General features: G+C 40.2%; 1 protein-coding gene across 2 annotated transcripts in view; it reads right to left on the bottom strand.

Moving 5' to 3' along the window:
• Window positions 1-13,476, bottom strand: part of LOC126284458 (midasin) — a 481,989-nt gene that overhangs the window by 118,623 nt on the left and 349,890 nt on the right. For both annotated transcript variants that reach the window (XM_049983379.1, XM_049983380.1), the window contains one exon: window positions 645-859. In XM_049983379.1, the coding sequence (XP_049839336.1) occupies window positions 645-859 (215 nt within the window). The remainder of the gene's footprint in view (window positions 1-644; window positions 860-13,476) is intronic.

The following is a 13,476-nucleotide window of genomic DNA, read 5'->3' on the forward strand; positions in this document are numbered from 1 at the left end:
TGAGCAAACCTTCCCCAAGGGCATGTGTGAAGGGGAGACAATGGTGGTCAAGAGAAAGACAGCAGACTGCAAGCAAGAAAGAACTAGTCAGTGGCAATGGCAGAGAAACAGAATGGGACAAAGGCAAAGATAGTAGGACAGAGAGACACCAAAAGTGGTACGAGAGAAGACAGTGGTGAATGAGACTGAGAGAAAGTGATGTGGGAGAGAGAGACAAGAGATTGTGCTAATCAGAGAAAAAGGAGACAGTGGGGGAGAGACAAATATAGATGGTAGCAGTGAGATGGAGACACTGAGTATGAAGGCTTAAGGGGAAAAGGACGATGCAAATACATTCGTGTGTCAAAATTTTTGGCGAGGAAGGTGGCATGAGGATTAAGGCTGCTGGTTCCCCTTTTCTGTCAGAGGGCAGAATTTGATTTATTTGTGCTCTGAAAGAAGCATTTTTCAGCTGGAAGAAACTATATTTCAGAAAAGTATCACATGGATGTAAAGAAATACTACAAAACCAGTTCCTGGTAAATTAATTTCTCTGTTTTGGAAACATTAACTCGTTTCATTTCCCCAAGTGTTCTCCTACACAATCCACAAAATATGAAGAATGAATGTATAGAAGCAGGAGAGAATTTTCCATACTATCCTACCTTGCCTTTCTGAGGTTTCCATGTGCAGCACATGACAGTGGAAGTTGAAAAGCATCTCAAGTCTGGTTTCAAAGTCTCCAAGTGTTCCATTTTCTATAAATGCTTTCAACGTTCCTTCCAATTCAGGGATAGAAGTCTTTTCTCCTTCATCAGAGACAAAGGACTCAATTACTGAAAAGAGGTAAAACCACCATTTTGTGGCTTTAGTTTCCGCCCTGCAATCAGAAAAAAACAAATATAAATTATGTGTAAATTAGAAGATGATGATTCTTGCAAAGGAAAAACGTTCAGTACATACATGGATGGTGATTACTCTAAAAAAAAAAAGTAATAACAATTCACACACAATGACAGAAAGAAACAGGTGTAAAGCTGAATGTTACACACACAAATACATAGGCAGGCTAGATACCATCATCAAAGCATAATCAAATAGGGGTAATACAAGAATAGATGTAATAATGAACAAAGAATATAAACAAACAAACAAAAAAATAGAAATGTGAGTTGGGCAGCATAGTGAACGGATTATCATAGCAAGTGATAAACACAAAAACCATGACCAATCTCAGGAAATCAAGGATATATTTGTAAATGGAGCATTTCTTCTTTGAAATTGACAGTTTAAAAAAATGCTGATTGGGAACTGTTTGAGTGAAATACTGAAATGTTTGCTCATGCAAAAACTTCAACAAACACTCTGCCCCCCCCCCCCCTGCCCCCATCGACTCCGTTTGGCTGTATTTAACCTTTTAACAAACGATTTTTGTCTTGAAAAGCAGCAGCATTTTCCCATGGGTGAACTAATGTCATCTCTGATTTAAGGTATTTCTCAACATTCTTTGTCTTTTTCCATTCAATTCAATGATTACTAATTGCAGAATATTAATCTCGAGCTTTCATGAGCATTCATAGCTGTGAGATCCATGCTCAACAGTGCTACAGGTAGAAATTACAAGGTGCAGACACTATACAGTGGCAGCCGACCATGAGCATAAACAAACCAGAAGTCTGAGCATGCAAGGGGAGAGGAGCAGTGCAGGAAAACGAGCCCTGCATCCCTCTCACAGTCAGCAGCCCACATACACATTCTGCAAAAGCAGAACTGACACACTATTGTCGCAAGGATCACTCTAATGGTGTTGTAAGCATCATAATCGAAATCCGTGATGGACTAGGATTAGACACTTCACTCACTTCAAAATAAGAAAGAAAAACAATGAGCAATGCACAACACAAAACATCCAGGACTAGCTACCGTGCAACTGCTTGTTGTTGGTTGTAAGAACACTGTTAACAAGGTATTTCACACCTGACCTCTAGAGGTATTCAACGCAACCATCATTTCAAACATCTAACACCTACTTTGGCACATTAAAAGTGTCCACACTATACCAACTTTTAAACTTTAGCTAATAAATAAATGTATGTATGCATTTCTTTGTTATAAAATGGCAGGTCCCACAGCTGAATATTAAGCTGCATTATATGGCATGTATCTTAAATAAATCATTCAACCACCCACAGTTATCATGGCACCAGAGCGTAGGGCACACTTGGAGGTCATTTCATTTGTGTACTTTTTATTTTGCAGACAGGTTTTGATGCACATTGTCTTTCCAAATTGGGCTTTGCCAAATGATGTACAATATCACAAATGGAAAATTGGTTACATTTTCGATATAAATATTCCAAAAGTAAAGCTATCCAAACTATCTCTCATAAAATAGTTCCTCAGTACAGAATTTGCCATGAATGAGCATCTATTTAGTAATTCTGTGTTTTTGCATTTTGAGGCAGAATTCACATTATTTTGCATCTATTGCAAAATCCAGATTTTTCCAATATCTAATCTTTGCTAAGACGTGGTTTAGCAGTAATGAAAGAATTTTGTATACATGGAAGAGAGCAATCAATTTATCATCTGTTGACAACATCCCCAACCAAACAGTAGATGTCTTGGATAAGCATCTGACAACACTGTTTAGTCATGTGCTTGGATGTGTGAATAACTTTACAGCTCACATAACCAAGACGTCATCAGTGGTACTCAAACTCTTTCAATGCTGCTACATTCCCTATTCTTTACAGTACAGTATAAATGAATAACTCAGCATGTTACAGACTCAGAGTGTTATGCAAGCAACTGTTATCAAGTCAGTAGACAATGCTGAGGGAAATAATAAAAAATGATCTCCTCCCCCCCCCCCCCCCCCCCACACACACTGCATGCAGTGCATTTACAATAGCCACAAATATTCAGGCAGTAATAATCATATCCCATAATGCGCATGGAAGAGCTGTAATACAAGCTGACAGTCAATACCTTTTAAATGAGTCAGTGGATGGATATCTACAATTGACGATGCAGGACACATCTACTCCTTGTAACGAACACACATTCTGAGCTGTATTTGTCCTTGATCAATCAACATCAAGGGATTTTCAACCATGAATTCAGTTTTATTATCTGACCTATGTCAAAAACTGTGATATTTTATGCATACAAGAAACCCAATATCTTATGAACAACTGCTGACAAAGAATTGATGGCATAAGATTAGTTATAGAGACACCTCACTCTAACTATGGAATTGCAGTATTCTGCAAACCAAGCCTTGTGATAAAATCTGCTTATATAAAAGATGATGAGGACTTCAAACTCCTAGGTATGGGATTCGAAAAGTGCACTGCAACTTCTCTCTACAACCCCTACTGCTAACCAGAAAACAGAGTCATTATCAGTGGTTACAACAGTCACCACACTGGGGATATAGTGCAGGTACCAACGAAGAACTTTTAAGTTGAGCTGTGGGACAGAGTGCCAGCAACTCAAACTCACCTGTGATCTAAAGCAACCAAAGACAAGACATTCTGCTGCTGTCGATGAGAGAAGAGTTACATCCCTGATCCCCTTCTTGTCAGTTGTGACACCAGGCAAATAATAACGAAGCAGGTTCTCCAAGCAATACCCCCCGCACAACACAGACCAGTTATGTATACCACCCACAACCTCAAGTCACATGCCTTCAATACAACTTAAACTTTAAAAACACCAAGAGGGACATCTTCAGCAAAATGGTTGAAGATGAAGTGTAGGAAATACATTCAAATCCAAAGAACTATGATGCATTTATCAAACTCCTACTTAAAGCAGCATGTCAGAGCATCACAAAAGGTTGCAGAACCAGCTACGTATCACAGTTACAAGATGGTAATATGCAGCTATATGACGATTATTGTTGCAGCTTTGCGGAAGACCCTTTCTCCAACATAATGAGGGAGTTAGCTGACACACTAATGCAGTCGTAGGTTTCCCTTACAGAGCTGAGTGGTGCAAGCTGAAGACAGATCTAGACTTTACACAAAACTGCAAGAAGGCCTGGTCTGCAATAAAGACATTTTCCAACGGCACTCACAAACCAGTACGATTTAGCAACATCACTCCAAATGAAATCACCAATCAACTTCCACTTAATGGGAAGTGCAGCAGGTAGCATATGAAAATTACTGATAATGTAACAAGCAATATAAAATAAGAAACCGACGGTATCAGTCGCCCCATCACAAAAGAAGACATCACTAATGGTATCCGAGTTCTGAAAGATGGGGCAGACATGTTAAAATACCTTGGCAGAAGGGGTACCGACTGGATCCACCACATGTTCAATGACTGCCTGGAAACGTTCAACAATTAGAAACTCTGAAGGTAAGCCCATGTTATCGCTCTGATCTAGCCCGGAAAATCATCAGACGACCTGAAAAAACTTTTGCTGATATCTTTACTCTGTCATCTGACCAAGCTATCTGAACAAATTCATCTAGCCTGCCCCACTCCACTCATAGAACATAAGCTCGTTACAGAACAAGCCAGTTTCCGACCTGGGTGGTCTTGCACAGGGCAGGTATTGAATCTTACCCAGCATACTGAGGATAGCTTTGAGAAAGGTACTGTCACCAGTGTTGCCTTTGTTGACCTGAGTGTGGCCTACGACATGGAAAACATCAGAAAACTCCTAAAGGTGCAGAACACAACCAAAGACAAAGAGCTTTAAGAAGAACACTGTAGAACAGCTGAGCAACAGAAAAAAGTCTTCCCCAAGGAAGCATTCTTACTCACACACTATTTACCTGTACACCAATGACCATTCACATAACAAGGCTTGCACCTCATTTATTTATGCAGACAATCTGGCCACCTCTAACCAATGTAAGACATTGAAGACACTGAAAAACATTTTTTGTCTGCTCGTCATCATCTAGGAAAATGTTACGAGGTCAACAGCCTGAAGCCAAATTCAAGCAAAATAGTAGTCAGCATTTTTCATCTCTGTAACAAATATGCTAAAATAGCAGTCAGCATTTTTCACCCCAGTAACAAATATGCTACCTACAGGTTAAACGTCTCATGGCTGGTAACTCCTCTCACTCACATCTCTACTCTTAAATACCAAAGGGTTATTCTTGATAGGAGTTTGGCATTTGAGGAACATTGCGACACATCCGATTGAAGGTTGCAGCACGAAATATCTTAAAGAAAACTAAAGATGCACAAGTTGTGATGCAAACCTACAAGTACTTTGACTTCAGCTCTAGCCTTGTGCTGCTCGGCAGGAGAATATGCTTCTCCAGTGTGGAATCAATCCTGCCACTTGGAATACGTTGGTATTGCTCTTTGCCAAACTTGCCACCAAGTGACACGATGCTCAACACCAGCCCCAACTGAGAAGATCCAGGTTCTGGCCAGAATAGCTTCGGCCGATATTGGGCAGATAGTAATTGTGAAATCCGAGAGGAGCAAAGTCAACAATGATGACAGACACACACATCATGGGCACGCAGTTGTTGCTCAACGTCTCCGCAGTAGGAAAAGTTTCATCTCAAGTACATCCCCCTTAGTGAAGTCAAAGTCAGAAGAGAGACCTCAGCACTGGCAGGAAAGACCTAAAAGTGATTGAATACTTCCAAAAGAGGATCTGCCCCCCATGAAACAGTCTGTTGTGGCCACATGGAGATCACTTAATTGTATTCACATAGGCTCCGGCCGAACTATAAGTTTCGTGTTCAAATGGGTACCGTGCGATAACCCAGATGTGTTCTGTGCATGTGGTGTTGAACAGACGATGATCCATTTCCTTCACTGCCCTGTTTACACCATCTCCTCGTGACACAAGAGGATCTGCTATCAGGAAACACAAAAGCAATGCACCTTGCTGAGGCACTACACTTCATTTAAATGGGTGTCACTGACATGTTAAGAGGAGGAAGAAGAAGAAGAAGCTGCACAGATACAAGTGCCTAACATATGGTGTAGTTGGGTGCTCCAGCTACTTTCCAGCAATAATGGAAACAACTGACAAGTCATTCCTGCATGACAAGTCAAACAGTAAAATACAATGAAGTGACAAAAGTAATCGAACACCTTCTAATATCATGTAGGATCTCCTTTCGCTTAGTGTTTGCAACTGGATGGGACACGGACTCAAGTGCAGAAACATTGAGCAACGTTGCTCCTGCAGCTGTCCGCAGTTGCGAAAGTATTGCCAGTGCAGGATTTTGTGCTTGAACTGACACCTGAACTATGTCCCACAAATGTTCAATGGGATTCATGTTGGGTGATCTGGGTGGCCAAATTATTCACTCGAATTATCTAGAATGTTATTCAAACCAATTGCGAACAACCATGACCCATTAACATGGCCCATCATCGTTTGGGAAATGAAGTCCAAGAATGGCTGCAAATGGTCTCCAAGTAGCTGAACATAACCATTTCCACTCAACAATCGGTTCAGTTGGACCACAGGACCCAGTCCATTCCATGTAAACACAACTGACACAATTATCGGGTCACCGATAGCTTGCACAATGCCTTGTGGACTACTTGGGTCTCTGGCTTTGTGGAGTCTGCTGCACTCGAATCCTACCATAAGCTCTCACCAACTGAAATCCAGACTCTTCTGATCGTGCCACAGTTTTCCACTCATCTAGGGTCCATCTGATACGGTCACAAACACAGGAGAGGTGCTACAGGCAAAATCATACTGTTAGAAGGGCACTCACATCAGCCATCTGTTGCTGTAGCCCATTAGGCCAGTATTACACTATCAAATTTCTTTGTCCAATATCTTTGTCAAAGAAATTTGATGGTGTAATAGGGAACATTGTCAAATGTCGTCAAATATTTAATCAAATCTAGGGCCTCGCTGTAGCTTTGATCAAAGAAGTCGCTTGTCTTCTGTTCACTGCAATGTGACATGTTACCACGTGGAGCGCTAGCATCGCTGCAATGTTCTGTCACCTGTAATTTTTTTTATAAAAATTGCCGGTAAATACAACTGGTGTGTACCGATAACTACAAAATTAATAGAGATGTATGAAACTGTTGAGGCACTTTACAATGTGAGGCACCCTGAATACAAAAATATATTAAGAAGACTGGAGAACTGACCTGACCTGACCTAACGTAATGCTCTCCTGTAGAAAGGAATCAAAGTGTTACAGTGAGCCTGTCTTCTGCAGATATAGCAGTTCTTAAGTGAGCATTGTGCTTTGTGATATGAGGATGCACTTCACTGAGCACATACAGAAATGTATGCTCATCCATTCTTAAGTAACTTATGTATGACTTGCTGTCCACCACTATAAGCTCACATAAACAGTTTTGTTGAATGCTTTTGTCATGTCGCCGTAAAACCCACAGCTTCACCTAGGTATGTTTCCTTTTTTTCCCCTGTTTCTCTTCCGCATGTGCACGCAGTGCAATTGTGATACATGCAACTGCTGCTGTTAATAACAAGTTGTTGTCAGCTATCTTGAACTTTGACGAAAAATATGACGACAGTGTAATTCCCCTTTTTAGTGCCACATCAAAGATCTTTGTCACAAATATTAGACGAATATTTGATCACATCTTTGATCAAATCTTTGACAAAGAAATTTGATAGTGTAATACCGGCCTTAATACCAAATTTCGTCACACTACACTAACAGATACATTTGTCTTATGTCTCGCATTTATTTCTATGGTTATTTCATGCAGTGTTGCTTGTCTGTTAGCACTGACAACACTACACAACCACCGCTGCTCTCGGTTAAGTGAAGAGTGTTAGGCACTGTGTTGTCCATGGTGAGAGGATGTGCCTGAAATTTGGTATTCTACTCATACTCTTGATACTGTGGATCTTGAAACACTGAATTCCCTACTGGTTTCCAAAATGGAATGTCCCGTGCATCTGGCTCCAACTAATATTCCACATTCAAAGTCTGTTAATTGGCATCACGCAGCCATTACCATGTCGGAAACCTTTCATATACATCACTTGATTACAGATGATAGTTCAGTCAATGCACTGCCCTTTTATACCTTGTGTACGCGATACCACCACCATCTATATATGTGCATATTACTATCCCATGACTTTCGTCATCTCAGTGTAATTCAGTGTGCACAACACCATTTGTAGCAACAGATAATTCAATTTCTTCATTATTGGTATTTGTGCCTTCACTGCTTTTCGTATGGATATTTGGGTTAAGAAATCCTTCTTCATCGAGTTCTTTAACACAATGCATTTCGAAGCCTATGGCTTCACCATCAGGTACATTTTAGTACAGTCCCATGTTCATTAATTCAGCATGTTGTGTATTAAATTTTGTAAACTATTTTCATCGGTACCACAATTCACTAACCAAATAGTGTACCATGAGGTAAGTGTATAATCAGTGAATTACAGTGGAGTACAAGTGTACTCATGACAAAATGTACATTATATGACTATTGAATTGTGATATGGATGATAACAGTTTACAAAATTTAATGATGAAACAAACAGAGCTAAAGACCATTTGACTCCCAGTAAAATGCACCTCATGAACAAGCCACAGTCTTCAAATAGACTGAAGACTCAAATATTCAATTGATTACGTGCCATGCTCCAGCTGACTGCATTTTTTAAGAAAGGGGTTCCGCTCCACCATGCCACTGAATACTCTGAAGCCACCACAGTCCCGCTCCTCACACACTCAACCTGACACGACCTCTCAGCACAGTATCACTACAGAGCCTACAAACTGTAGTCAGCAATGCAGGTGTGTGCCTGTTAGGCTTTATTTGATATCTTGCGACATTCTCATTCTAGTTTGTATGTCGATCAACAACTCAATGCCTCAACTAGTGGTGAATTATTAATTTTACTTATTCCACTTTTTATACTTCACTGGCAACTTTTCATCAACACAAATAAAATAAAATAAGTACATGTAAAATGAATATAAAACAACAAAAATATGAGAATGGTGTTGAAATAAAAACCAAAACTACTAAGTTAAAATAACAATGATGATCAAGAAATTCTATTCTTCTTTCCTCATATAATGGTAATGAGTCCAGCAACAAGAACGGGATATAAATTAAAATACCAGTAATAACCCAAACACCCAAGGATGGCAGATGTTATAAAAAGGTTTGGTTATCATGTCAAACAATGGAAACTCCAGGCAAAAATATCAATAACGAACGAAAGACAGCACTGCCAGCATCTCGGGCCAGAATGCAACTATCAAGTGGGATGCAAGCAGCAATCTGAAAGGGGCAGCGAAGGGAAAGGGATGGTGTGGTCCACTTTGCTCTTGGTCACAGTTTGGCAGTGGGCGTTCATCCTGCTGGACAGCTGGTCGGTAGTCACATCAATAAAAAAAGCTGTGCAATGACTGCAGCAGAACAGGTAAATGACATGGCTGCTTTCGCAGGTGGCCCAGCTCCTGATGAGGTAGGACAAACCTGTGACAGGACTGAGATAGGAAGTGCTGGGTGGGTGGATATAGCAGGTTTTGCACCTGGGTCTTCCGCAGAGATATGATACTTGTGGCAAGGAGTTGAGATTGGGACTGGCATAAGGATGGACTAGGATATTGTGGAGGTTGGAAGGGCAATGGAACACCAATTTAGGAGGTGTGGGAAATATCTCAGGTAGAATGTCCCTCACTTCACGGCATGATGATAGGTAATCAAAGCCCTGGTGAATGAAGCGGTTCAGTTGTTCCAGTCTAAGGTGGTTCTGGGTGATGAAGGGGACACTCGTTTGTGGCTGGTTCTTGAGGATGGTGGGAGGATTGGGGATGTGAGGGGAAATAACATGGGAGATCTGTTTGCAGACTAGGTCTGGGTGATATTGCCTTTCTGTGAAGGCCTTTGTGAGACCCTCAGCATAGTGAGCAAGGGAGTTTTCGTCGCTGCAGATATGATATCACTGGGTGGCCAGCCTGTATGGGAGGGATTTTTTGGTATAAAAGGAATGGCAGCTGTCAAAAAGCAGGTACTGTTGTTGGTGGTCTGCATGTTTAATGAGATCAGAGGTGCAGATGGAGCCATCAGAGAGGAGGAAGTCAACGTCTAGGAAGGTGGCATGCTGCGTTGAGGAGGACCAATGAAGTGGATGGGAGAGAAGGTGTTGAGGTTGTGAAGAAACGAAGATAGGGTGTCTTTGCCCTGAGTCCAGACCATGAAGTTATCATCAATGAACCTGAAACAGACTAGGGGTTCAGTGTTGTGGGAGGCTAGGAAGGTCTCCACTAGATGGCCCATAAAAGGTTTAGCATAGGAGGGTGCCATGCGGGTACCCATGGCTGTGCCGCAGATTTGTTTACATATTTCCCCTTCAAATGAGAAGTAGTTGTGGGTTAGGATAAAGCTAGTAATGTGTACAAGGAATGAGGTAGTGGGTTTGAAGTCTGAAGGACATTAGGAAAGATAGTGTTCAATGTCAGTAAGACCATGAGCATGACTGATGTTGGTATATAGGGAGGTGGGGTCAGGAGGTAAATGGGTGGGGGATGGTGGCGAGTTGGTAAAGGAAGTGGGTAGTGCCTTTGATGTGGGAGGCTAGATTACAAGTAGCTGGTTGGCTGGTTGGTTAGTCAGTCAGTCACTTTCATGTTCCACGGATCATTTTGCACGGTAAATTGTCATGTTGTGGAACAAGTCATTTTACATTCATATTGCAAATTAATTTGTACATCTACTTGTACTCTAAACATCACTTAATAATCCCCCCCCCCCAAAAAAAAAATGAAAACAAGATATACATATTGACTTAACAATTCCTACCCACAACCTACAAACATAGAAATTCTTCTACGGAATAGAAGGAGTTTTCAATTTATTTTCAAATTTCATCTTTCTATCTGTTAGACACTTTACATCACTGGGTAAGTGGTCAAAACTTTTTGTTGGAGCACTGTCCATCCCTTTCTGTGCTAAAGACAACCTTAAAACTGAGTAATGAATGTCATTTTTTTCTTCTAGTATTGTAATTATGTACCTCATTGTTACGACTTATCTTAGAAAAAAGATTAAGAAAAGGCAAACCTACGTTTCTAGCATTTGTAGACTTAGAGAAAGCTTTTGACAATGTTGACTGGAATACTCTTTTTCAAATTCTAAAGGTGGCAGGGGTAAAATACAGGGAGCGAAAGGCTATTTATAATTTGTACAGAAACCAGATGGCAGTAATAAGAGTCGAGGGGCATGAAAGGGAAGCAGTGGTTGGGAAAGGAGTGAGACAGGGTTGTAGCCTCTCCCCGATGTTATTCAATCTGTATATTGAGCAAGCAGTAAAGGAAACAAAAGAAAAATTTGGAGTAGGTATTGAAATTCATGGAAATGAAGTAAAAACTTTGAGGTTCGCCGATGACATTGTAATTCTGTCAGAGACGGCAAAGGACTTGGAAGAGCAGTTGAACGGAATGGACAGTGTCTTGAAAGGAGGATATAAAATGAACATTAACAAAAGAAAAACGAAGATAATGGAATGTAGTCAAATTAAATCGGGTGATGCTGAGGGAATTAGATTAGGAAATGAGACACTTAAAGTAGTAAAGGAGTTTTGCTATTTAGGAAGTAAAATAACTGATGATGGTCGAAGTAGAGAGGATATAAAATGTAGACTGGCAATGGCAAGGAAAGCGTTTCTGAAGAAGAGAAATTTGTTAACATCGAATATAGATTTATGTATCAGGAAGTCGTTTCTGAAAGTATTTGTTTGGAGTGTAGCCATGTATGGAAGTGAAACATGGACGATAACTAGTTTGGACAAGAAGAGAATAGAAGCTTTCGAAATGTGGTGCTACAGAAGAATACTGAAGATAAGGTGGATAGATCACGTAACTAATGAGGAGGTATTGAATAGGATTGGGGAGAAGAGAAGTTTGTGGCACAACTTGACTAGAAGAAGGGATCGGTTGGTAGGACATGTTTTGAGGCATCAAGGGATCAGAAATTTAGCATTGGAGGGCAGCGTGGAGGGTAAAAATCGTAGAGGGAGACCGAGAGATGAGTACACTAAGCAGATTCAGAAGGATGTAGGTTGCAGTAGGTACTGGGAGATGAAGCAGCTTGCACAGGATAGAGTAGCATGGAGAGCTGCATCAAACCAGTCTCAGGACTGAAGACAACAACAACAACATTGTTCCTTTTGAACTGTAGTGGATTATTTACAAGAAACTTCATGGGGGAATAAATATACTGTGGAGCAGTAGTCAGAATGCCCAACTCCTTAAACAGATGTCTACGCGATGATCGCAGGTGAGCACCACATATTATTCTTACAGCACATTTTTGGGCAATGAAGACCTTCTTTATCAAAGATGAGTTACCCCACAATATTATTCCATATGACATTACTAAGTGAAACTAAGCAAAATATGTCAACTTACTATTTCTCTCTCCTCAAAATTTGCTATGATTTTAAGTTTGAATGTAGCTGAACAAAGTTGTTTTAGGAGTTCCAAAATGTGTTTTTTCAAATTTAAATTCTCATCAATATGGACACCTAAGAATTTTGAAGTTTCCACCCACTTGTCACTGGTGCAGTACCCATACAGGTGCAGAACTGATTATGATGTGTGTCTGTGAAATTCAGACCACTGGCAGAAAACCAGTGAATGATACTTTTGAGAATTTTGTTCACCATTTCTTCCATTTCTGTATGTACACAGGGAGTGATTACAATACTAGTGTCATTCTCAAAAAGAACTACGTCTGCTTGTTGTACATTAAACAGTAGATAATTTACATGTATGAGAAACGGTTGTGGACCTAAGACTCGACCTTGGGGAAACCCGTACGGATTTTTCCCCAGTTAGAATTATGTCCCTGGATTATGTTGAGGAACATTACTACTAAGAACAGCTTTCTTCATTCTTTTGGTTAGATATGACATGATCCATTTGTTGGCTATAACATCAATCCCATAAAACTTCAATTTATCTAGGAGTATACTATGATTCACACAATCAAATGCCATGGATAGATCACAGAAAATACCTACTGGTGCTATTTTGTTATTTAATGCTTGTAACACCTCGTGTGTGTGAACATGTAAATGGTATTCTCAGTTGCACAACCCTACTGAAAACCAAACTGTGATTTGCTGAGAATATTATTGTTGCCGAGGTGAGATACTATTCTAGAATACATCACCTTCTCAAAAATTTTGGAAAATGAAGTTGGCAGTGAAACATGTCAGTAGTTACTGACGTCTGTCTCATCACCTTTCTTAAATGACGGGTTCAACTATGGCATATTTTAGTCTCTCGAAAAATGCCTTGAGTTCGTGATGCATTACATATTTCGGACAATTGAGTACTTGACTTATTGTATAGGAACCAATCTTTAGTATTGTATTGGAAACACCATCAAAACCGTGAGATCTTTTACTCTTCAGAGAAAATGTGAACCTCTTAATTTCAGAAGTAGAAGTTGATGGTACATTCATATGATGTAATTTTATGAGGGTTACTTCTTCAACATATTGCTGTGATCTTTCTCTTTAAG

The sequence above is a fragment of the Schistocerca gregaria genome, chromosome 8 (assembly GCF_023897955.1).
Source record: "Schistocerca gregaria isolate iqSchGreg1 chromosome 8, iqSchGreg1.2, whole genome shotgun sequence".
Taxonomy (NCBI): Eukaryota; Metazoa; Arthropoda; class Insecta; order Orthoptera; family Acrididae; genus Schistocerca; species Schistocerca gregaria.